Below are 25,795 nucleotides of genomic sequence, written 5' to 3'. Positions count from 1 at the left end.
TGTAAGTTTATCCAAAAAGCTTAGAATTTCTCTCTGTCAGAGAGTACAAATGGTAGTCTAGAGGCAAAATCTGGCACAGAATTGGGTTTTGTTAGGCCTGTGGTCTGTTTTATTTTAATAGAATTAATTGCTGACATTTAAGAATTTGGAAATTTTGCCCCAAAATCCAAATTTCAGGCTTCTCTCAAAAAACAAAATCAGGGGGCGCCTGGGTGGCTCAGTGGGTTAAGCCGCTGCCTTCAGCTCAGGTCATGATCTCAGGGTCCTGGGATCGAGCCCCGTATCGGGCTCTCTGCTCAGCAGGGAGCCTGCTTCCCTTCCTCTCTCTCTGCCTGCCTCTCTGCCTACTTGTGATCTCTCTCTGTCAAATAAATAAATAAATAAAAATCTTTAAGTAAAAAAAAACAAAAAAAAAACAAACAAAAAAAAAACCAAAATCAGATTTAGCTTAACCTCCATCAAGCTTCCAATGTAGCAAGTGCTACCTGGAGCTTGGTGGCTAGACAAGCCATGGTCATTTCCTTCTCTTGTTGTTTTACATCCTGTCCACTTCCCTCATTTATGGGACTTATCTGGCTTCTGAGGGCATTGGAGTTTTTGACCCTGGCTCTGTATATAATGTTTGCATGCAGATCTTAAGACTCTAAGTAGCTATTCTTTATGTCCACCTCAAGAGGCGACTGCTAAACAATGTGAAGTATTTCACTGGATTTGGGCAGAATGTTCTGCCTTTGGGATGATCCCAGCCAGCCAATCCTGTAACCAGGGTGAAGAAGAAAAATCGTGTCCATCCTGTGCTGTGCTGCCGGCATCCAGGAGAGCCCTAGTCTAGGAGACCAGGACTGAAGTGCCCCGGAGATGGTTGCTTGCCTAAACTCAGGGTTACTTGGCACCTGCACTGGGGAAGCATCCAGTGGCATGGCAGAAGGCTTGATGCCATCCATTCAGACAGCTTTCTCAATGCCGGCAGCTAAGAGAAGATCAGCTTTGCTTGTGAGTAATGTGTGTTCTCACCAGAGACCTCTAAATTTAAAAGGGGGGGGGCATTGTGCTGTGGGTCAAAGTGGAAAGTTTTTGGTCTTGCTGAATTAGTCTCTTTTACATAAAAGGAAGATGGTATGAGAATTCCGAGCACTTCTGCCTGTTTTTAGTAGCCTTTCCACTCTACCCCTAAGGTGCCAAGATAATTAAAAATGTTCCAGGGCTGCAAAAATTAATCATGAAAATAGAAAGAATACAAAGAATTTCTACTGTTTGGTCTCAGAGCTACACGTGAATCAGAGTCCTGTAAAATATGATCCTGGATGAGTCCCGTGCTCATCCATTGAGCTTGAAGTTCCATTAAACGTGAAGTTATACATTCATGACCAATTCTGATTTTTACCTAGCTTTCTAAAGGCTTAAAAGGGACGCTCTTATGATTCTGAACAACCTGCGCTTTGGTTCTAATAAGAAAAAGGAGTTATGCTTGACCTTGAAATTTTATTCTCATGCTGGCCTAAGACTGAAGCCAGATACCCGAAATTTGTTAAAAGCAGAATGTACTTTGAAAAGGCTTGGAGCCTGAGGACAAGCCTGAGTAGATTAAAGTGCTCTCAGTCCCTCCGGTGCCCAGGACTGAGTCAGCGACTTCCTGAAAACCTTCATCACTTACTTTACATTTATTTTGTTTTCTTCACTTGCCCCCTTTCCTCACACCCCCTCCTCATTTTTCCTCTCTTACTTCTCTCCCTCTCCTCAATTCTTTTCTCCTTAAGCTGTTTCTCTTTATCTCTTCTTGCTCTCACCTTTCCCTCTTTTTCCCCAGTCTGTCAGTTCATTGTCTTTCATTTTTGTCTTTTTGTGACTCCTGCCTCTACATCAGACACAGGGGTCAGAAAATGGAGGCAGGACAGTAGAGTATCCCCCAAACTGAGAAGGCACTTAACGATCAGAAAGCGAAGCAGGCCAGTCCACACAGTTGACCGAGTCTCATTCAGGGTAACTTGCTGGTGGAGGTTGGGGCGGTCAGTGATCCAGCTGCATGGTTATTTTCCACAAAGTCCAGACCTTAGTCCACAGATTTTGTAGAGCAAGCAAGGGGTCATGTGGGGCATTGTAGTGAGATCCACGGTTCCTTCACATGCTCCTCGAAGGGTTTGCATGCACCTAACTGACAGCTAACCTGTAATTAGATCTTGTGGCCCTACCTGTGCAGGTAAGGGAAAGACTTTGTTGCCTCTCACAGAGTCATGGGAGGCCAAAATGTGCCTCCCCTAGCCTGCCCTTGGTGGGCATTTCTAAAGTAGGTGAAGTAACGTCCAAGGGTCCTGGAACACACACTTCCATGGAAGGTGATCCGGCAAACATGGACAAGATGGCGGGCCAAAGATGGAGTCACTGTTGTTCGTGCTCCCACCACAGAGTGCTGTTTAACAGAGTGAAACTGAACAGAAGTAGTACACAGTTTGGGCAGAGACGTGGGAAGGAAAGTTTCAAGTAAAAGGCCATGTCTAGGTCATGGATGTGTAGCTAGGAAAGAGGTGGAGGGAAGCTCCCTGGTACTGGGGATTTGGAGGAAGGGCAGTGTTTCACAACAGCACACTGGGCTATTCCCACATCGATCCTATTTTAAAAATGAATCTCTTCCAGATAAAAGCAGCTATGGGAATGAGTGGACCTGGCAGAGGCCATAAAACTTAGTATCTGAGATCTTACAAAGAGCGTATCAAGAGGTATAAGATTAGGAAATCCTAGCAGTTTTACCTTAGTATTTCTGAACTGCTTTTTGTTGTGAAGATTAAATGATACAATGTCTTTTAAGAAGTGTACTTTTTAAAGTAAATTATAAGATGAATGGACCCCAAACAAGACAAGAAAGGTAGAAGATAGGTATTTTAAATAATGTGTCATTTTAAGCTACTTTTTAAATAATGTGTCATTTTAAGCTACTTTTTTAATTTAAAACTTAAATCTAATTAAAGGAAAATAGAAGTCAGCTCTGATCATGTAGGTACTTATAAATCCTTCCATTCCATATCCTCAGTATTGTATTGAATGTGGGTGACATTGTTCTCCCTTATCTAAATTAACATAACATAATTTTAAAAAATCTGTTGTTAAGGATTTAGCAGGAAATGTCATTTTCTGGTAATTTCATCAGTTAGAACATAGTTCTACAGCTATCTTTTCTAATGTGAATAATATACATTTGTTTTTAACTTACTAAATATATAAATTGAAACATTCACAACAGTAAGTGAAGGTGGAACAGAATAAAAATAGCATCCCTTACCCTTTTAGAGGATTTTTTTTTTTTAAGATTTACTTGTTTGAGAGAGAGAGAACACATAAGCATAGGGGGAAGGGACAAATGGAGAGGGAGAGAGACTCCAGCACTCTCCACTGAGTATGGAGCCCGACATGGGGCTCAATCCCACGACCCCAAGATCATGACCTGAGACGAACTCAAGAGTTGGATAGTTAGCTGACTGAGTCACCCTGGAGTTCCTAGAGTATTTACTTTTAAATCCTCCTAGTAATTGATGAGCCCCTGCTTATCACGGTGCAATATGGAACAAATTGCCATCCGTGTAATACCCTGAACTTTCCAGATAGTCCTGTGCCTGGGGCTTTGCTCAGGCTGCTCCTTTTGCCCATAATACCCTTACTGTACCCACCCCCAACTTGGCACTTTCCTACTTGTCTGCCAACTCCAGTTTACGTGGGCAGTTTGCTGTTCGTTCCTGTGTGTTCTCCCAGCACATGCTTCCATTACAGGATTTACTGCATTGCACTGTAAATGATGATCATTATAACAACAACAGTTATTTGTTTTCATGTCTGTAGACTAGGAGCTCACCTGAGAGGCCCTGGGGCACAACGCAGTTGTTTTGTTTCCCCAGAGCTCAGCACCTGGAGGGTGCTCAGTAAATGTTTGTGGGATGACTAGCGGAAGCCTTTCTTTTCTCACTTGCTTACTTGTTAAATGGACATTGTTGAGTGAACCTGTTGAATTCCATTTTTTGCAGATTGTGTGGGTATAAGTTGCATGTGTCTTCGGGATCAGAAATACCATTTTAATACAGAGTTTGGCTCATATCTGAGGATAAAATAAAAGAATGTAATTTTTGATACGAAGGTAGTCTATCAAATTAGATATTTTATTTGGTACTTTGAAGGGATACTGTAATGAAGAGAATTAATGTTTCTGACATTTGAAAAGATTTATTTATTTTTTTATTTGAGAAAGAGAGAGCAAGCGCACACAGTGGAGAGGGGCAGAGGGAGGAGAGAGAATCTCAAGCAGACTCCCCACCGAGTACGAAGCCCGTCTCAGGGGTTGATCTCACAGTCCAGCTATCACCACCTGAGCTGAAATCAAGAGTCGGACATTCAACCGACTAAGCCACCCAGGAGCCCTCTGTTTTCTACAAGCCAGTTTTAATGAGCTGGTTGCTGTTCAGTATTTTCTTAAGCCTGAAAAATCTTGAAAGATACACATATTAATATGTGTGTGTGTGTGTGTGTGTGTGTGTGTGTGTGTGTTTTAATGGTATCTCTTTTAAGGCTTTTTTAGCCTGAAGCTTGAAAGGCATTTATTCTATGATCGAGAACTGTGAAAGTCAGTAAATGTAAACTTTATGTTGAGGAGCACAAGCACTTGACCACTTTCTGCTTGCCTTGTATCATCACCTCCTGGGCCAGAGTTCCAGCTCCTGGGAGCCAGAAGTTATTGGAGCTCTCACTTACTGAACTATAGTTAAGTCAGTGTAAGATATAAAGTCACCATTAGCAATTGAATGAAAGTCTGTGGTAGAGACTTAAAGAAAATTAAGTGAAATGATTAGTGTTTCCTTTGGCGTTTTCCTAGATGAAGGTATCCTCTGTGGTAGAAGTAGAATATAAAATTCCTTTAACTGGGAGATGTGTAAAATATGATAGTCAGTGGTTTTGACTAGAGTCTTTTCCACTGTTGACCAAATAGGGCATGGTTAATGGGGGAAACCTTGTGGGGCTGGATGCCAGAAGGGCCTGATGGAGCAAAGAAAAAGGAGGTAGTAATGTGACAATGACCTTGGGGAGAGGGAAATGGAAAAACCATTTTATGAATTAGCAAAATTTGGGTCCTGAGTCCATAATGTACATAACTAAGCCTTCTGACAACCTGCAATCTTTACTAAAACATTCACCAGAGATAGTTACTGAACATCTATTATGTGCTCTATGGAAATTTAAAGACATGATATTTGTATTCAGGGATTTATAATCTGTGTAGTTCAAAGCTTTACAGTAATTTTAACATACTAGCAATTTATAACAGTTTACAGTTTAAAAGAGCAACTTAAATAAGCACAGTTTAAGAACAGCAGCAGTAAACCTAAATTCACAGTTTCCCATAAAGTTACAACATTCAGGAAATACTAGGGAATTAGTATTAGTCACTTAACTAGTTTTTATAAAATATTTGAGTTTTTCAGGGAAGGAAGAGGTTCTTTTGGCTTTCTTAACTAAGTAAATACTAGGAATGTAATCATTGCTTTTCTAAATGATGCTAGCGAGATTCTTGGCAGTTAAATTTTATTTGATACATTAAGTTATATACAGTGTCTGTATACATTCAAACAAATTACTTAGAAGGCCAACCTGGATTACTTGGGCTTGCTTTGTGTAATTATACATTATGCGTAATTGTTGAACATTATAATTTTGTATCATAAACTTTGGAGTCAGACAGACCCGAATGGAAATCTAAGATTTAGTACTTAATAATTGTATGACTTTGGACAAAATATCCTCTCTCTACTTTGGTATCCTCTTCTATTTAATGGAAGCACTACATAATATGATTGCTGTAAAAATTAAATGAGCTAAGCTGTATCAAGTACCTGTCACGGAATCTGGAACATAGTAAGAACTCAATAAGTATTCTCTTGGTATTTACCATGTAAATGGTAAATTGCTTGGGAGGCTACATTGTACACTTTAAAATTATAATTACTGCAATGAGGAGAAGAGCCTTAATTTGAAAAAGGCTCAGTTTGGGGGCCCTAACTGATTCCATTAGTAAAGATGTAACTCTTGAATCTCACAATTGTGAGTTTGAGCCCAGTGTTGGGTGTAGAAATTATTACTTAAAAATCTTTGTTAAGCCTCTGCCTTTGACTCAGATCGTGATCCCAGGGCCCTGGGATTGAGCTACCGCATAGCATCAGGCTCTCTGCTCAGCAGGGAGCCTGCTTCCTCCTCTTTCTCTCTGCCTGCCTCTCTGCCTGCTTATGATCTTTCTGTCAAATAAATAGATAAAATCTTTTTATTTTAAAGAAGTTTTCCATTCTTAAAACTTACTCCAAAAAAATATGCAAGCTTTTCTACTTATTCCATGAGACTTCATGTTGAATTATATCAGGAAAGAATGTCAACGTTTTGAGAATGCCTTGAACCTTTGAAAGGTCAGCAACACAAGCCATTCCAAAATGTAAATCTTAGATCAATGGTTTTCACACATGGTCTTTTTCTGGTAGTAAAAATCAATCTACTAATACAGCCTGAAATGTCCTTGCTTAATTATGGGGAAGTTAACGAAATCTTACCTCTTGTGCATTCCAAATACAGGCATGACGATGAATCATTCAGCTCTGTACTTCCTTAAACTGGCCTTTCCTGCAATGTATTACACTGCAATTGATTCCCTTAAGTTACTGCCTTTTATTCTGACTAACTGGCTTTCATGGGGGGAGGGGTGCAAATTTGTTTTCCATACTTCACCTGAAAATGTTATCTAGGCCAAAATGTAATATTTGGCTTTCAAAAGCTATGAAAACTGAAGCATTTATACTAAGCTTTTATCCTAAAATAATACTGAGGTTAATGTTCTTTCAAATGAAGATGTTGTAATGACAACTCAAGGAAATGTGTGCAGCCTCTCTTTAAGTGTCAGAAATGTTGTAAAATTGACTTTACTTTTATACCCAAACAATGAAGATTAACTGTACTGAGAGGACAGTTAACCTTGTTTTATTCCCAAAGGTTTTATCATAATTCTACTCCCTCCACAAACGTGCTAGCCATCTCTAGAGTTCTAGGATGAGAACATGGTTTTTAGCTTAGAATGGAAGCAACTTGATTTCATATAAGTCTATGCTATTTAGTTTGCTTCAATTGTTGGTGATCCCCTAATTTAAAAGTAGAAAGACTAGAGACAGGCAGTAACCTGGAAGGTTACATTTGGTCCAGCCATTCGAAGCTTCCTTCCCTAGAATATAACTCTTCTGGGCCAGAATATCAAAAATATCATTTTTACTTTAAGGAACTACATTTCCATTCCCCAAATTTGCACAGCCTTCAAAATCCTGCATATCCTTTGAAAGCAGTACAGGGTCAATGCCCTCTGAAGCTGTCACTGATGATAATCGCAATTGGCCCATGATCATTTCTTTTCTGAAAGTCCTTTAGGCTATGTAGTCAATATTATCAAATGTAGAACATCTTTCTTCTTTTTTCATTACATATTTTATGATAATTGGCCAATACAGTTCTTTACAAGATGAGGACGTCTTTTCATTTCTTGTTAAAACCTTTCATTTTCTTTGGAAGGGTGAATAGACATCTATAATTAGCAGTCATTCTGCAGTTGAGGAGTCCAAAGAAGTCATTCCTTCTCCAAGGTCACACTCCTAACTGCAACTAGTGTCTTGCCTCCTCTGTATTCTGTCCCGTACGTGCATTGTGCTTAAGTTCTGTCTTCTCATCAAACCTGCTAATTCTTCAAAAACCTTTTCTGATGAGAACTCCACATTTCAGATTCCACCTATGAGAAACTTGGTTGCTAATGTCCTCAGATCCTAGAGGAGCTTTGTCCTAGAGATGGGCCACATTTCTAATTTTAGATTTTTTAATAGTTATTTTTAAGAAGTGAAAAGAAACAGATTAACAGATAAAGTTAATGTCAATCATGTCTTTTCTATAAGCCAATGTCTAGAGTTTTTTCCCAGTGTCCACATTTTTAAATGTCAGCATTAAAATTATCAGTGAGACATTTTTACATCCTTCCTTCTTCCTAATAAGATGTTGAAATCTCACGTGTATTTTTACCCTGCCACCACATCTCAGTTTGGACTAGCCACATTGGAAGCTCTCAGTGTGACTAATGGCACCATATTGGCCAGCACAGCTCTACAGGTTTCTCCACAATGTGGTTGAAAATCAGCTTCTGCTTTCTGATAGCAAATTAAATGGAAATACTCATTAGTTCCACACCAGATGACAGAAATGAGTGATTCATGACTAATTAAAATAATAGGCTTAGGCAGGGGAGAACATGAATACCATTCATTCTTGTGAGAGTTTTATTGTTGGTTTGTTTTGCCTAATAATTCATAATTCAAACAGGGAACCATACAGTTTACAAAAGAAATTCTGATTTCTTGAGGTGTAAGATGCTTAGCATTTCATTTATTTAATTAGTTATTTGTGTGATTTTCAGGAATGCAAGTCTGATTATGTATCCTCCTTAAGCAGAATTGTTCAGTCCTTTGCTTGTGTTTCCTGAAGTAACCCAGTGAAAAGATTCACCTGGGTATTTAATAAAAATCCCCCGTTCCAGGTCCTGCCAGACCAACAAGATAAAAATAGCCAGCCAAGGAGATTGGATACAGGTATTTTTAATAAGCACCCCGGGTGGTTTTTATCATCAAACCAGTCTGGGAAACTGACCCAAGATAGAAAATCTTACTCCTTAGTTCTCTGCAAGGGGCTGCCCTAGGCTTATGACCAGACCCCCTAGCAGTCCAGGGTTGGGTTTCCACAGCAGAGACACCCTTGGTATAAGTCTCCTTGTTCTCTCCCTCCTCCTGCAGGTGAGTTTGCTCTTCCTTCAGCCCAGAGTACCCTTACCCCTATGTGTATCAGCAAAGTGCTAGGTCTATCTCAAGGTTACCTTCTCAATGCTTGCCCCTCTGCCCAAGCATGGAAACTTCGCCAAATACCTCCATTGCTCTTTGACACACATACTTTAAGACCCTGAAGGTCACTGGCTCTCACTGTCTGCACTGTCTTCTCACTGAGGATGGGGCTCTGAACTTTCCGCCTGTTCTCTATAGTGCCTAGTAAGGAGCCTGGCACAGAAAAATGGTCAGTGAATATCTTTGTAACAAAAGCCTGCAGATGCTAGTAATAATAGCATCTTTACATTTTCCCAGGTGGTTTGCAGATGGCAGCGTGCTTTTCGTTTCTACTCATTTAATCTTCCCCAGTCTTGTGAGGTGGGACTGTTGTTTCACAAGGTGAAAATTGAGAGGTTAAGTCACTCGTCCCATGTCCCATGATTTTTTTTAAAAGATTTATTTATTTATTTGAGAGATGAAAGAACATGTGCAAGTGGGGAAGGGAAAGAGGGAGAGGGAGAGAGAGAATCTCAAGCAGACTCCCCACTGAGCACAGAGCCCCAGCTGGGGCTTGATCCCAAGCCCCTGAGATCATGACCCAAGCCAAAATCAAGAGTGGGACACTTAACCCTGAGCCATCCAGGCACCCCTGCTGTGATTTTTAATACTACCACTAGAACTCCTGTCTGTGTCCATATTGATGTCACCTAATTTCTGTGTGAAGTATAAGAGAAGCATAAATCTTGGATTTCTACTGAAATAGAGAAATGGTCTTTGTTTATGTCTTTGGATTTTTAAAAATTTTATTTATTTATTTGACAGACAGAGATCACAAGTGGGCAGAAAGGCAAGCACAGAGGGCAGCGGGGGGTGGGGGAAAGTAGGCTCCCCGCTGAGCAAGGAGCCCGATGCGGGGCTCCATCTCAGGACCCCAGATATGACCTGAGCTGAAGGCAGAGATTTAACCCACTGAGCCACCCAGGTGCCCCTGTGGATTTTTTTTTTCCTCCAAATGTCTAGCATAAAAAATGTATTTGCACCTGGTAGTTAGCTAATTGGCAACTGAAAGAGTGTAAAAATATTCATGTAAGTAGTAAGCATGTGAATAATTGACAGAACCAGTTAGAGCATCACTGGGTTCTTCTCTGAGACATTCCATTGGCTCTTACCTATCATTTGGGAAAATACCTTTTATTCATTAGGTAAAGGTACTGATAAATTTTAACAGAATGTATACTTTTTAAATTATCATAAGGAAAATCTGACCAAATAAGACTATGAAATAATTGAGATGGTTTGTGACAACTTAGAAATGTTGCATTTCTGTCTGCTGAGCGATCATGAGAGTCACACCCAATCTATCGATTTTATGTGCTAGTGCTAGTCATTTAGTAACATATTAAAGAAGCAGCCCCATCTCATGGACTCAATCTTTCCATGAACTATGCATCATTCTGTGGTCTCACACAAATTTATTTCCAAGGATTAGGACTTCCCTTTCTTTATCAACTATAGGAAGAAATGTCTCTGTTTCCTCCTTCCCAAGACAATTTTGTTTTATTTAGTATTGTCAGCAGAATTTTATAGCTTAGAGGAACTGTTTCAATTTTGCTTAACAGATTGAGTAGTTTGAAAGCGTACTTTTTGTTTACTATTTTTGGATTGTTAATGTTGATACTTTCTGTGGTGGCACTCTTAGATCAGAAATGAAATAATAAGTCTTTTTTCAAAAAGCAGCAAATTTTAGTCCTGTTAAAATGGCCATTATTATCATTTAGTAGGTCCTGACCTAGATTTAAATAATGACTGCTTAGAACCTCCTCAGAGATGGTATTTTTCTGCCTAAAAGAGATTTGGGAGTCATGGTAATAAGCCCCTCCTAATGTTCTATTAGGCAAATCTTTTCTATACCATTAGAAATTGTGACAATTAACACACCAATGATGCTCATAGTTAGTAAATTTACTACTCTGGCTTACAAACAAATTCAGGATGAAGTAAAAATCCTGAAGCAAGAACCACCATGAAGACATCATTTTAAAGTACTTACCTTTATGTTGTCAAATTTGATTAACTACTAAAAAGTACTAGGCATGGGAATATGAGGAGTTATTTTGTTAGTACTGTTATCGTCATTCTTAGGAATGTATCCACAACCAAAATTTCATGGAATTGTGATACAGCAGTATGTCTTTTGTATAATAGCTGTAAGTCACATATCATTTAACTCACCCACTGAAAGTGTATAATTCAGTGTTTTTAGTGTGTTCACAGGTTTGTAACCATCACCACCATCACTTCTAGAACATTTTCATCATCCCATAAAGAAACCCTATACCCCTTAGCAATCCCTCCCATTTCTCCCCAACTCTTCCAGCCCTAGTAACAACTCAACTGTTTTCTATGGATTAGTCTCTTCTAGACATCTCATAATGTAATCAGTTTCCGTTCATGACTGATTTCATTCACTAAGGTTATGTTTCCAGGTTTTATCTATGTTGTAGCACAAATCAGTACTTCATTCCTTTTTATGAAGCCTGAGTAACATTCTATGGCTAGACCACATTTCGTTTATCTGTTCAATTTATGGACAAGTGTGGTGTTCTATTTTCCAGCTATTATAAATAATGTTGCTCTAAATATTTGTATATAAATTTTTGTGTTTTCATTTTTCTTGGGTATGTACCTAGGTAGAAGTAGACTTGCTAAGTCTGTGTTAACTCTATGTTTAACCTTTTGAAGAAATTACAGATTGTTTTCCAGAATAGCTGTGCCATTTTGCATTCCCACCAGCAACAAATGAGGGTTCCAGTTCCTCCACGTCATTACCAACTCTTGTTATTACCTGTCTTTTTTATTATAACCATCCACACAGGTGTGAAGGGGTATCTCATTTGCTTTTGATTTGCCTCTTCCTGATGGCTAATGATGTTGAGCCACGTTTCATTTGCTATTGGCCATCTGTAGATCTTTTGCAGAGAAAATATGTTTAGATTCTTTGCCCATTTAAAAAATTGGATTACTTGTGTTTTTGTTGAGTTGTCAGAGTTCTTTATCTAGATAGAAGTTCCTTATTAGATACATAATTTGCAAATATTTCTCCCAATCTATGAATCATCTCTCCACTTTTTTGGTGGTTATAGCTATATATCTTATACAGGACATTGTGTCTTACAGGTTCTTCCACAGTCTACCACTGTCCATTCCCCTTTCCATAGCTTCCTGATACATTTCTTCATTACAACACTGATGTACTGATACTATCAACTTAGGATTTATATTTCCTACCAGAAGGAGTTGTGCATCATAAATCTTTGTAACTCCTGCCTAACACAAAATAGGGGCTCAATAATGGCTAAACTAAATTAAAATGAAGCTTGAGTCTCAAAAAAATGGTCCAGGTCAATACTAGATACACGAAAGCTAATAGAGTCCTGCGAGAGTGTCTTTAAAGAAGGTGGGTGGGAGGTTGCAATCCCTTCTACAGAAGTAAGACTCACACATTTTCGAGAAATCACTCTTTAATGTGATGCTTTCACCAGTTCCAGCCCTCATGATGACAGTGGTGCTATGTCCTGTAGCCCCCTGTGGTCCCATGAAGGATTGATAAGGTGTGGGGTGCAGTACATCATTGCCTTCTTTGATCTGTTCTGAGCGGTGAGCCAGAATTTATATGACTGTTTATTTTACTCATTTATTAAAAAATCTTTTCAGTTCATCAGTGCCATATAAGGTTAGATCACGTCTAGTGAGGTCATGTTAATAAAGCTTTACCATACGTGCAGTGAAGTGAGCTCCTCTAACATTGTGCTGCCTTCGGCTCTGGTTTGGTATGAGGAACCCAAACGTTTTCTCTTCCTAATAAGGCATGTCTTATGGTAGTACCTTTATACTGATATTTTTTTTCCTTATTTTCTTTTTTGATGATCTTTTCCTCATTTGTCCCCAACTTGTCTAAATTAAAGAGGTGATCAAATGAATTCTCCTTCAGTTTTTGGAGCATGTTTTATTTTCTTACAACAATACCCTAGATTCTGTCCCTTCACATTTTCCTTCCTGAAAATGCTGTTACTGTCCTGTTTTCATGGGGAAATTACAGATAATATGAAGTAACAGTTACTGCCTGCAAAAAGAAGATGAGTTTTTTTAACCATTTAAATATAGTCCTCCTTCTCAAAATCCCCTAGCTCTTGATTTTTTAAAAGATTTTTAAAAAGATTTTTAATTTAATTAATAAATAAAATAAGTTTTATTTATTTATTTGACAGAGAGAGAAATCACAAGTAGGCAGAAGTAGGCAAAGGGGCAGGCAGATCGAGAGGGAGAAGCAGGCTTCCTGCTGAGCAGAGAGGAGATGCGGGGCTCGATCCCAGGACCCTGGGATCATGACTGAGCCGAAGGCGGAGGCTTAACCCGCTGAGCCACCCAGGTGCCCCTGGTTCTTGATTTTAAACACTGAAGGAAGCAAGCAAGAGAATAATCTAAGAATGAGACTGAAGAAGGAAGCCCACAGAATTTTTGTGTAGTTCTATTGAGATCTGTACTCTTGGCCACTTTTATTTCTTATTTGGCACTAACACTGCTTAAAAGAGGAAAAAAAAAAAAAAGCCTAGTTGACAGCCTAAGACGATTGATTTATTTTCTCTTAGCGCAGCAAGATGTGCTAAAATTACTAAATCTTAAAAGACTTACTGAGATTCCTGAATGAGAAATATCCCCACCCTTGATTTCTTTTTTCTTCATGAAACAAAAATAGTTCTGTATTTGTGGGGAAAAGAGTTTGGCAGACATGGTGATTATAATACTGTATTGAAAAACACTTACTTTGATTGACTAAAAACCAGATGCTGTTCCTGGTAGTTAAAAGCCTGTAATAATGTTTTCACTCTAGTGATCACCACACTTCTATGCGATTAATAATGGCTCCCCCAACCTAGAGGTAGAGAAACCAAGGAGAGGACACTTGAGAAATGCTTCCTACGCTCCCCAGAGCAGTGTTGCCTGGAACATGACCTTACTGAGGGCCTCATTTCATAGTTATTTGGGCCTTTTTTGCCAGGATAAAGTATTTAATCTCCTTAAATCTCAGTTCCTTTTTTGTAAAATGAGGATAATACTCCTACCTACTTCAGTAGGGTCTAGAATAGTGTTTGATTATTGTTAGCCATTATTATATTGAGCACGTTTCCTGACTCCCCATTGAGACTTTGACTACCCTGCTGTTAATGAGTTTGATTAAACATGGCCAAGTGTATGCATACATATTGTGAACTCAGTCTTTCCCTGTTGAAGAATAATAGGAAGGAATTGAGATGTTATTTGGACATTGATTTTTCTCTCTCCTTTTTAAAGATTTTATTTTTAAGGAATCTGTACACCCAGATGCACCCAGATGTGGGGCTCAAACTCATAACCCCGAGTTCAACTCGGGGGTGGAGAGTTACATGCTCCATGGACTGAGCCAGCCAGGCGCCCCTGGACATTGATTTCTATCAACTGTACTCAATGAGATTCAGCTCTCACTTTTAGGGAATACGCACTGACTCCGGGAAGGATGAAATAAAGTTTTCCAGTATGAATCTGCTTGTGTGGAGGTGAACCCTGGATCTCAGACAAGAATAAGTCCGTCGTTATGGCTGTATCTCATTTTCCAGAACACACCGTTTTCATTGTAATAGTCGTTTACAGATAGTTTTGCATGATACGCCTTTGCTTTTGTGTTTTCCCTAAATCATTCAAAGACTAACCTTCACCTTCCGAATGTATTAAAATCATCAAAGGATTCTCTTCAGGATTACATGTGTCAATAGAGCTGTTAGTTTGAACAGTGTGTAAAAAGTGAAGACCAAGTGAAGAGCCTTTGATGTTGTGACCAGAATAATGAAGTGCAGTCTCAGGACTCCATTTATGAATGGATTATTTGGATATAGAAAGAAATTATTTTTAGGCACGGCATTCCTATAAACCCAGAAGCTACATGTTTTACAAACTAGAAATTTATGCACTAAATACAAATTACCAGATGTCAGTTTCTGTATGTGCCAACTGGCAAATATGCGGTGGTTCAGAAGTCTGGAAGAAATGATGCTCGCATCTTTGCCATTCAAACTCATAAGGGATAGTTGAGGGAAAATGCTGTTGAAAAAATTACAGTATACGCAGCACCTCAAAGATGTCACGTGTCATGAATTGTTATCTCCAAGGCTTTAATTTTTTTGCCTCATGACTCCATGCATGTTTGTGGCATTGCAAATGTAACCCATGTTTCTGTTCTAATTTCTGACATTCTTTCCTGGGACTTGCCTCATTCTTTTAAAGGGTCAGCAGATTATGTAAAGAATGAATCTAGACCCAGCAATCTCGTAAAGAGCTAAATGTACAGAGCTAAATGTGTCGTAGGATTCTTTACCTTTATCTTGCACGCACCAGCACACCTCACTGATTTTCACAAAACCATCCAATGGATTCTCTTCTTTCCTTAGAAATTCGAGCTCAGCTGGTAGAACAGCAAAAATGCCTGGAACAGCAAACAGAGATGAGAGTTCAGCTTCTCCAGGACCTGCAGGATTTCTTCCGGAAAAAAGCTGAAATTGAGACGGAATATTCTCGGAACCTAGAGAAGTTAGCAGAAAGGTTCATGGCAAAGACAAGAAGCACTAAGGATCATCAACAGTACAAGTAAGAGAGACTTGACTCAAATTTGTCTTTCCAAGGTGATAGCCTACCTTCTTAACACCTCCTTGGTTTTAGAATTTTCCATCTTTGAGAAGCTGTTGATTAGCATATCCCCATATATAAAAGGCAACTCTTTGCATTTATAATTTATGAGCATCAATGTATCACATTTTAAAAGTGATCTCTTGATATTTTTTCTTGCCAGTAAATGTATATTTGTGGATAACTTTATAAATAAAGAAAAGGTGTGTGTTTATAAAATTTCTGATTACAGAAAAGTGGGAGTCACTCTCTACCAGGTAGATGTTTCAGTGGGCACATTTAAGATGGCTGCTTCTTCAAGCAAAGACCTCAGGATTTCTGTAGTGATTTTGTATGAAAATAAGCAGTAGGGGTTGCTTATGTTTAGGTCCCCCCCCCCAGTCATATTTGTGGTTACTGCAGTTGAGACTGACTTAAAACAAGGATCTTTAGGAAAATAATATGACCAAATGCAGTTAAACCTTGAATTAATTAAAAAAACAACAACTTTGAATTAAATGTACTTCCTTTGTTTAAAAAATATATACAGATTTTCTGATATGAAATTTGCTTTGTAATTTAGATCCTAGAGACAGACAAGTAGGCAGACAACTTTAATGGAGAATCCAAGTACTGTGACAGGGTAAGTGCAGACAGACCCGATGGAAATCCATTTAGTAGTGGAGGTGGGGAAGGGAAGGTCAGAGAAAGGTCTTGGAGGAAGTGACACGTAAGTGAAACATGAATGACTAGTTGGCAAGTTGAGGGGCCCGGAGCAGGAGGTTCCAGGCAAGGGGAACATCCTGCATCAGGGATTAGAAGGGAAGGGGTGTAAGGCAGTTTTGTGGAACAGAAGCAGTTGGGTGGGAGCGAGTAGTGAGGTGGTGAGCAGTGTGGCTCCAGATGAAATTGTGCCAGGTCCAGGAGGCTTGTAGATCACACTTGGCAGTTTGGACTTTGTCCTGAGAGCATGAGAAGCCTTTGGAGAGTTTTAATTAGAAGACTGGCCAGCTCAGACCTGGACTTTATTTTTATTTTATTTTTAAAGATTTTATTTATTTAATTTGACAGAGGTAGCAAGACAGCACAAGCAGGGGGAGTGGCAGGCAAAGGGAGAGGGAGAAGCAGGCTCCCTGCTGAGCAAGGAGCCCAATGTGGGGCTTCATCCCAGGACCCTGGGATCATGACCTAAGCTGAAGGCAGACACTTAACCAACTGAGCCAGCCAGGCACCCCTTAGACCTGCATTTTAGAATGATGACAAAGACCACAGATAGGACTATGGACGAAGAAGCCATAGTGGAGGAAGGGAGACCATGCAGGGGGCTCACAGTAATGGCGTGCACTAGCAACACTAAAGGGACAAAGAAATAGACTTCTCTGGGAGATAATTAAAAGGCAACACAATCTTCCGGAAATATAGTAGACTAGGTAATCTGAAAAGTATTTCTTTTATAAAACCCCCAGAAATGCTGATTAAAATATGATAGACATCATTTTGAATGTGTAACTGAACTCATAGGAAAGTAAGGGTAATTTCCAGGGGCCAAAAAAGGAAGAGGAAACCGAAAACTCAAGTGGACATTTATATCCATGCTTTAGTCCCATATGGGGACTAAAGGTGAGGCCTGTGCAAGGTAGGGCGGTGGGACTAGAGGTTTTCTACCGGAAACCCTTTTGCGCTGCACTCCAGCATAAAATTGGGACCAGCACAACGACTGTCTCAGTGCGTTGGTAAAACAGAAAACCACCAACCCCCTGCAACAACAAGGCCTGTCTGCTCAGCCTGAGCTGCAGACTGGAGGGGTGTCAGAGAGGCCTGTCTTTGTCTTCATCGCTGGCTTTGCTGTTTTCTTTTATACCCTTCTGTGGCCTTAGATCCTACATAAAAAGTAGGGTGGGCAGTATCCCCAGGGTACTTTTGCAGAAGCAAATGCAGAATAATTCTAGATAGGGAATGTTGGCCCAACATAGAAATAAATCTTAGTCATGGTTTCCAGGGTCGACAGATGTCCAATGTACTTGACAGAGACTAGAGCTGGAAAGGAGACTGAAGCCAGTACTCTATTATAGTAACTGTCCCTTTTTAAAGTAAGAAAACAGCCCATTCACCCATTCAGTAAATATTTTTTAATATCTTCTGTGCACTTGGTAATTGGTTGCGAACTGGATATGAGCCCATGCACCTTAGTCTGATCCCTTAGGGCTTCAGCTGCCCCTTTTTCTTCCTCCCAGTTTGTGGACGTGTTTTTGTCAAAAGGTAAACCATTTGGAATTTTCTTTGATTTGGGTAAGTTTATTGAATATGGGAATGAAGGTAAGATGGATAATGAGTCTACAGAAAGGACAAATCAAGGGTAGGAAGAAAATCAAGGACAGACTTGACGAAAGAGCTAGATCTGGTTCGAATACTGGCTTTGCTGTGTGGTTTTGGTCATTGCTTACCCTTTCTGAGCCTTGGTTTCCTAATTTGTACAATGAGATTTTGTGACCATTAAATGGGAAACATGATGAAGTGCTTGATGTGACTGATAGCCGGCATGGATTATGTACTCCGTGTTTTCTCTCCTCTCCACCAGATACTTGGTAAGTCTTGGGCACAGCACTCAGCTTGGGGATGTTCATCATGTAGTTCATTATGTCCTTAGCTTAGAGTTACCTCTGACAGAAGACCAAGGCTTAGATCAGCCTTCATCCTACTCAAAGACTCTGAAACCAGCTTTGGTCTTAACAGCAAATCAGCGTGCCTCACTAAGCCTCACTTCTCTCACGGATAGAGGGGATACAAAGAATTTCTGCCTTGAATTGTAGTGGTAAGGATTATGTAGAGTTACTGTGTGTAAAGTCTTTAGAGCATCCCCTAGATAAAAATAGCGAACTTTGTAGAGCACTTATTATGGATCTAAGTAAGCATTAAAATATACATATATTAACTGAAATAATCCTCATAAGAATCTTCTAAATACTGTTATTTTACCCATTCTCCAGATGAAGTTACAGGCACAGAGAAAAGCTTAAATAATTTGGCCAAAATCACGTAGCTATAAGTGTAGCTGTGGGAATTGAACTCGAACAGTACAGATCCATATTCCTTAGAGTAACTGATGCATGCCCGACAGCTACTGCTGTTATTGGTATTGGTATTTTGGTATTATTATCATTTATTAAGGCAATATTATGTGTTTATTCAGTGAATGAAATAACATTTATTAAATGCTTACCATGGGGAAGGCACTTAGGATACAAAGACATAGGAAATGTTGTCAAAGTAAGAAATGTTCTCAAAGAATGTATGGGTTACTTCAGCATAAAGGACACATGTAAAAGTCAGTATAACAAGGTGATCTTTATCTCTCAGGCTCACAGGATAGAGAATGTCAATAGAAGGGCTGTTGTCTGTCATAGAACCAGTGCCCCTTGCTTGATGGCTTTGAGAAAAAAAGGACATTTTCTAGGTTGGGGCTGTAATTCTGCTGTGCCAGGAGGCTTTTCTAGTGTGAGCCAGGGCTAGGACCCCAGAAGAGGACTTTCCCCCTGCACCTGTTCCTGCTTCTACTTCCGTCCTCTACTTTCTCTTCCTTCTGTAGAGCGTTTGGACTTGATTCATTATCAAATCCTGAATCCGAGGAACATATAGGCAGAAAGTGCTGACTTAATGATTTCTTTCCTCAATTAATATTTAGAGTCATAAGTGATCATGAGTCGTAGAATAACATGTCTGATACAGATGGCTCTAGTGTCCCTGAGTTAGCTTAAGCCTCTGGTGCCTTTTCTTCATTTTTCAGTTAGACTTCAAAAAACAAAAAGCATTATACTTTTTCCTTTTTTTTTTTTTTTGAAGTAGTAATATCCCAGTTAGTTACTTGTTTTGCTTGGAAGTTTTCTTTAAGATTTTTTACAAGTCGTCTTTTGTGGGTTATATTCACTTTTAGGTTTATTATCTAGAATAAAATGAGGTAGGAGCACCTGGCTGGCTCCATAGGTAGAGCATTGCTGCTCTTGATCCTGGGTTTGTGAGTTCGAGCCCCACGCTGAGTGTGGAGCCTACTTAAAAAGGTGAATTAAAATAAAAATATTGGAATAAAACAAAGTATGTTTACAAATGTGGAATAGTTTAGTGACAAGTTATAAGCCAGTAAACTTCTTGGTTCTGTTCACGAGCCTCCCAAAAATGTTGTCAAGTTCTGATTCCCGGAACACATTTTGGGAAGCTAATGTTTATGTATCGGGGACTAATAAATAATCCTCAAATGTATGTTCCACGGAAAGCATACCTAGCCAGATCTCTTTTCCAGCAGCAGACTGGACATTCAAAGCAGACTTTGTGCGTAGGGGCTAACCACAGTCTGTCTGTGAGACAATAGTCAATAGATTTTTATGTAAATATAACTACTTTCTTCACAATGGGGTGTTTAAAGCTGAAAGCCCGCCTGTGATTGTGTATATTAGGATCCATGTCAGGAGTGTGGGTTTTGATTGGTGTTCTTGGTCCAATTTTTTTCTTCCGAGTCTAGGGAATTGCTGGCTTTCCGCCATCACAGCGTGGAAGGCTCTTCTGCTGTTTGCTGAGTAGCCCTCTCTGAGCAACACCCAGAGTAGGAAGAAGAGCAACAATACCCATCTGTTGTGGCTCCTCGTGTGCCTTGGTGACTTCCCTCAGCTGCTTGGACAGCTTTGAAATTGATGGTAATTCCATTTTTTTTTTCACTTCTCAGGAAAGACCAGAACTTGTTGTCTCCAGTGAACTGCTGGTATTTGCTTCTGAACCAAGTGAGAAGAGAGAGCAAAGACCATGCAACCTTGAGTGACATCTACCTGAACAATGTGATTATGCGGTTCATGCAGATAAGTGAGGACTCGACCAGGATGTTTAAAAAGGTACTTTCCATCTCATTCCTGCCGCAGTGTACTTTCCCATAACCTGTGCCCCTAAGCACGACTGAGAAGGGTCTGGTGCCTTCGTTCCTTAATTGTACTCCATGAGTTTTTAGCTAAAAGAAGGACTATTTTAAAGACACAGAATAAAAAAGTTTAGCCGGAGCAGGCGTATGTACAGAGTTGTAAATCGCTGAATCTGTGACCTGAACAACGTGAGCAAAATTGTGAAATGAGATGTACCTGCAGATTGCCCGTCTGTCCTTAGGAACACATTGCCTACAGCTGTGAAAAATGAAACCAGAGGGGAAAAGCCTTAGAGTCTGTGTTTGGTGCTCACACATGATCAGACACTTGTGAAGGACAGGATAACCAGATGCGCTGCTCTCTCGGGAAAATGTTACCATGGTTTTTTTTCTTTGCTCTCAGCAGACTAGCAGCGGAGGTGGTGAGAGGATGACATGAAGACAATCCCAGAGGGCACAGAAAATTCAGGCTCTTACATGCCAGAGTGCTTCCTCCTTCCCAAATCCATTTACAAAATAGGAGCTGGGCTTTTAAGCCTTCTTATCATTGTTACTACTCTCAGCCAGCTCTCAGTAATTTTATTTTTGTTGAGAACAGTCACAGAATTGGACCATATCCTGTGTGGGGAATGCAGCTACATGCCCAGTAAGACTGGCTTTCCGTTTTTATGTTTATAGGACAAGGGTTCTCCCCACCTATCCTCAGCTTTGTGCTAGTAGCATGTGGTGCTTATATCCATAACTGTACTCTGGTCAGGAAGTAAACATTAGTTTCAGAAAGGGGGGGGCCCACCTTGTAGATTAATGACATATTTATGTTTCAAAGGGGCCCTTGGAAACAAAGATGTAGTGTTAGGCCGGCCAGCTGGAAAACCTCTCAGCTGTGTTTGATGTGTCCACGTTAGGTTCTCTTTCTGACCCAGAAACAGAATTTAGCAAACTCCAGGTCCTCTTTGCTGTGTGAAGTAGGAAAAAAATATAAATGATTCAAACAAAGGAGGAACTTAAAACAGTTTGAAAGAGCCTATTAAGACAAGAACAGGTAGAGAAATGCCCAATGGATCTTAAAAACTAGAAATGTGAAAAATAGTTTATAGAGCCATGAAAATGATTTTCTCAGATGTCAGCTCTTTCGGCCAATGCCTCATTTAGTTCATTGGGGTTTTTGAACATCTATGAGCAGGAGATGGTGTTAGGTCTTGGAAAGGCTACGTAGAGGATGAAAAACCAGTCCTCATGCTCAAGAAGGTCACATTCTATCCAAATTTGGATGGTGCTATGTGATGCTTCTAGGCGTGGGAAGGCTGGCCTCCATTCAGCCACAGCGTCTCAGCCAGCACCTCAGTCGAATTCATTTATGTATCTATTCAACAGAACATCTTTAAAATGCCTGAGGAAGCAGAGTTAAAAGACACGTCCCTGCTTGCACGGAACTCATTATAGTAATTAGCATTTACCAAGCTAAAGGGACACACAACCTGCTGTGGGAGCTCAGAGCTGAAGATCTTAAACTTTTTGGAAGGGTCAGGAAATTCTTCACAGAAGAGCGAGGGTTGGAGTGAGACCTGTAGGAGAAGCAGGTGGTCATCAAGCAGCAAAGACAACTGTTCCAGGGAAAGCGGTAATATGGTGTGTTCAGGAAAGGGTTTGATGTCCCTGGGCCAGGGTCACGTGGGAGTTGAGTGCTGGGATGTGAGGCTAGGAAGGATGGTTGTTATAGAAAGGTGCTTTGTATGTCTTACTAAGATGTGAGGATTTGAATTTTGAAAATCAAAGTCCAGGGCTTGATACAGTTGGTAGAAACCTGGGGCAGAGAGTCAAAGAGATTTGGGGTTGAACGCCAGCTCTTTTGGCTTCCTTGCTTTGTGATCTTGGGAGATGATTCAAGAGATTCAAGAGTGTGCTCCACTCTTGCAGGGGGTGGGTAAGGCAGGATGGGGCAGAGGGAGAGAAGCTGAACCTCAGGCTGTGCTGGAGCTAGAATAGTCCTTTGGAGTTGTGTCCTGTCCAGATGAGGAGGCCTCGCCTTTGTTTTGCAGTCATTGGATTTGAGCTACCCTTGGGGATGGTCTAAGTAGTGTTAGGGTGAAGCAGCTCCTTTTGGTGGAGGGTTGTTCCCAAGGGCAATTCTCAGAGCGGGATCAGCTGTGAGTTTCACCAGCCGATATTCCCAGTTGTTGGGGAAATAAGTTCTCGGCTCTTGAAGAAAGAGTCTGGGGAATGTACAGTAAACACACAAGTGCGTCTGTGTGTACACACACACACACACACACACACACAGCCTGTTTGCTACCTAGAAGTTTTCTTCCTTCCAGATTTCCTGGGACTCAAAAGAAGTCTAATTCTTGGAATGCTGTTTATAGGGGACTACTGGTTGCTTTGGCATTTAGTGGGGCAAACCATCTTCTAACCATTGCTGACCAGCTGGAGAGTTAACAGTCATTACAGTTACAGGTGTTGAATTCTACCTTTCTCAAGCAAACCCAGCACACTACATCCCACACTTTTCCACATATTGTTGCTGGAAAAAGAAAGTGTAAGAGGAAGAAGGCAAAAGGGAAAGATCGGAGCTTATTGAGAAGCCAAACCAGCCTGCTAGGACACATTTGTCAGGAAGAACAGGAAGCTAAATCCATACCTATCAAGCCCGGAGAACTTTAGGTCCCTTTAGATTAAAAAAGCAAGACTAGTCTCTTCTGCCGTTTTTTTTTTTTTTTCTTTTTTTGATTACTAAACCTTTCTCTTCAGTCCAGCTTTTCTTCCATTATGATGGTTCCAGAAGCATATTTTCTATCAGAATGGAAAGAAATCATCAGAGCTAGTCTGAAGTGACCTTTAGAACTCTTATGGAGTCCTTAGCACAATGCTTGTCTTTTTTGGGGAGAGGATTTTGAGACTTCCTCATTTTTTAAAAGTATCCCCATGTCTGTATGGAGATGGAGCGAGATAAATGCTGGGTACGTGGCAGGTTCAGCCTCTTACACAGCTGTACTGTATTCCATCTAGCCGGCAGTAGAAAATCCTTGTACCCAAACTGTTCTGTCAAATAAAGAGTCTGGAGCAGGTAATTCTAGGAATGTTTTTGTGCCCAAATGGACATAACAATCAGGAAGATACTTAGAAAAATATCGATCTAATTCCAGGCATAGGCATAAGGAATAGCTTTAAAACTTAAATTTTAATCACATCAGAAATAGTTGTGATTTTCAGCAAGCAGAAATGGTGAAACTGTGTTAAAAAACAACAATATTCAATTACTCATATATTGATTATTTCAGATTTAGGCCTTTCCAACTGTAAATGAACCCTGTTGGTCAGAATTACATGTAGTGGTTCATCTTTTAGGCTCTGAAATCAGATACTTTCGGTCATGAATCTTGGCTTTGTCACTAGCACGATCTGTGTGGGCTTGGGAATATTTGTAAACATTTTAGGCCTTTGTTTCTGCATCTGTAAAGTAGATATAGTGACCTATTCTGGGTAATTATATGGAGGACTCATGAGTCATCCATGAGAAGCCACTTAGCCCGGTGTCTGGACTTAAGAAGTCCTAGGTAATTTTTAACTATTATCTTTTAACTGTTATCTTTACTATTGTCTGTATTCTAAACCCTTACTCTGTACCATTATACTAAATGTTTCTTCAAGCCGTTATACTCAGTGTGTCCTCATTCTAAGGAGAATATATGTGATGACCCCATCCAGATCATTGCATATTGTTGGTTTATCACTTACTAGGATCTTCCAAACCATATTTGTAAGCACACTCTGGGGAGTGTCTTCCCAGTGTCCTTGATTGTCGCCAGATTAAAATTTTGGTTCTCACATTTCCTCAGTGAATGGGAAATCAGGGAATAACCCAATGTATACTGTGTTGGTCAACACCCCCTCACCCCCACTCCAGACCCCTGAAGTGCCCACCCCCCAGGTGTTTCCCATGGAGAGTCTTAACTTTGGGGCTTCACTGAGGCCTTTTTAGGAGAAGGTTGGGAATTGGAGCCTCCTTGTACACGTGGGTTTGTGTCATTATCAGCACTTGTTTCTTTCCCAAAGAACAGGAGGTAGCAAGGTCTTTCTCTGTTCTCCAGCCGTGCCTCCCAAAGTGATGAGATTTTGCTCTTTCCATTACTCAGGCTGAAAGAGAGGGTCCTGCATCTGCTTGGATACTGTAGCCAGAAAATGTGCTGCTCATGTGCTGCACAGAACAATGTAATTAATGCCAGCAGGCAGAACTGCAGGAAAGGACACAGCCAGCTTGCAGTAATCACTTTATTTAAGCACCTTATCACATGATCTTATTTCCCAATTTTAAGAATGTTAAAAGAAGTGTATCATTTAAAGGGAGCCCAGTAAAATGGTAGCCGTTGAATATGCTAAATTATCTTGGTGTTTTCGTTTTTTGTGTTTTGTTTTGTTTTTATTAAAACAAAGATTTTATTTATTTATTTGACAGAGGGAGATCACAAGTAGGCAGAGAGGCAGGCAGAGAGAGACGGAGAAGCAGGCTCCCTGCTGAGCAGAGAGCCCAATGTGGGGCTCATGACCTGAGCCGAAGGCAGAGGCTTTAACCCACTGAGCCACCCAGGCACCTATCTTGGTGTGTTTTAAATGATCTTCAACTCTATCATTTCCCCATGGATTGTTTCCAAAGTATTCATGTTTTTGTCCTTCTTTGGTTTGCATAAATATGCATCAAGTATCAGTTTATTTCTATAATGACCTCTGTATATTACTACCACTTAATTTTAACTGTGCACCAAGCACTGTACTTTGCATTTTTCAGACATTCACTCACATGTGCTGCCTGTGAAACAGGTATTATAATTCACATTTCACAGAGGAGGAAATAAAATACTCAAAGATATAAATTGTAGAGCCAGGCTGGTGGGTAGGTATTTTGTCTTTGCCCCCATGTCTTAGCTCATAGTTACTGTGGCTCTGTTGGTAGTGGTATATACTTACCTATACTTCAGTGTATAGGTAAGATATTTCATAGAATTGGGACACTCTAGTCTTGGCCCAGTGTATTCATTTCTTATGAAAATCCTGAAGAATGACAGTTTTGGGGGAGGTAGCAAAACCTGTCCATCATCCAGTTATAGGCAGGGTTTCAAAGCAGCAGAGACTGGTCCCAGGCCACTGAGAATTACTCCATTTTGGCATAAATGCTGTAGGTTATCTGATTCAGACTCACAGGAATTAAATTAACCTACTTTTGGGTATCGTTGGTTGTGTGGCCCAACCTGAAGGAAGGAGAGATTACTAGTAAAATTTGAAAATTTGTAGTCATTTTATATTTTGATCAAGGCCAAATCCTATTCTACTTAAATAACCC

The 25,795-nt window shown here is 40.1% G+C and overlaps 1 protein-coding gene across 2 annotated transcripts in view; it reads left to right on the top strand.

Annotated features, from left to right (window-relative positions):
- SRGAP1 (SLIT-ROBO Rho GTPase activating protein 1) overlaps window positions 1-25,795 on the top strand; it is a 266,183-nt gene that overhangs the window by 119,366 nt on the left and 121,022 nt on the right. For both annotated transcript variants that reach the window (XM_032348868.1, XM_032348867.1), the window contains exons 2-3: window positions 15,347-15,542; window positions 20,275-20,437. In XM_032348868.1, the coding sequence (XP_032204759.1) occupies window positions 15,347-15,542; window positions 20,275-20,437 (359 nt within the window). The remainder of the gene's footprint in view (window positions 1-15,346; window positions 15,543-20,274; window positions 20,438-25,795) is intronic.

Source organism: Mustela erminea, chromosome 6 (assembly GCF_009829155.1).
Source record: "Mustela erminea isolate mMusErm1 chromosome 6, mMusErm1.Pri, whole genome shotgun sequence".
NCBI classification, from domain to species: domain Eukaryota; kingdom Metazoa; phylum Chordata; class Mammalia; order Carnivora; family Mustelidae; genus Mustela; species Mustela erminea.
This window is presented reverse-complemented; position numbering and strand designations above follow the sequence as displayed.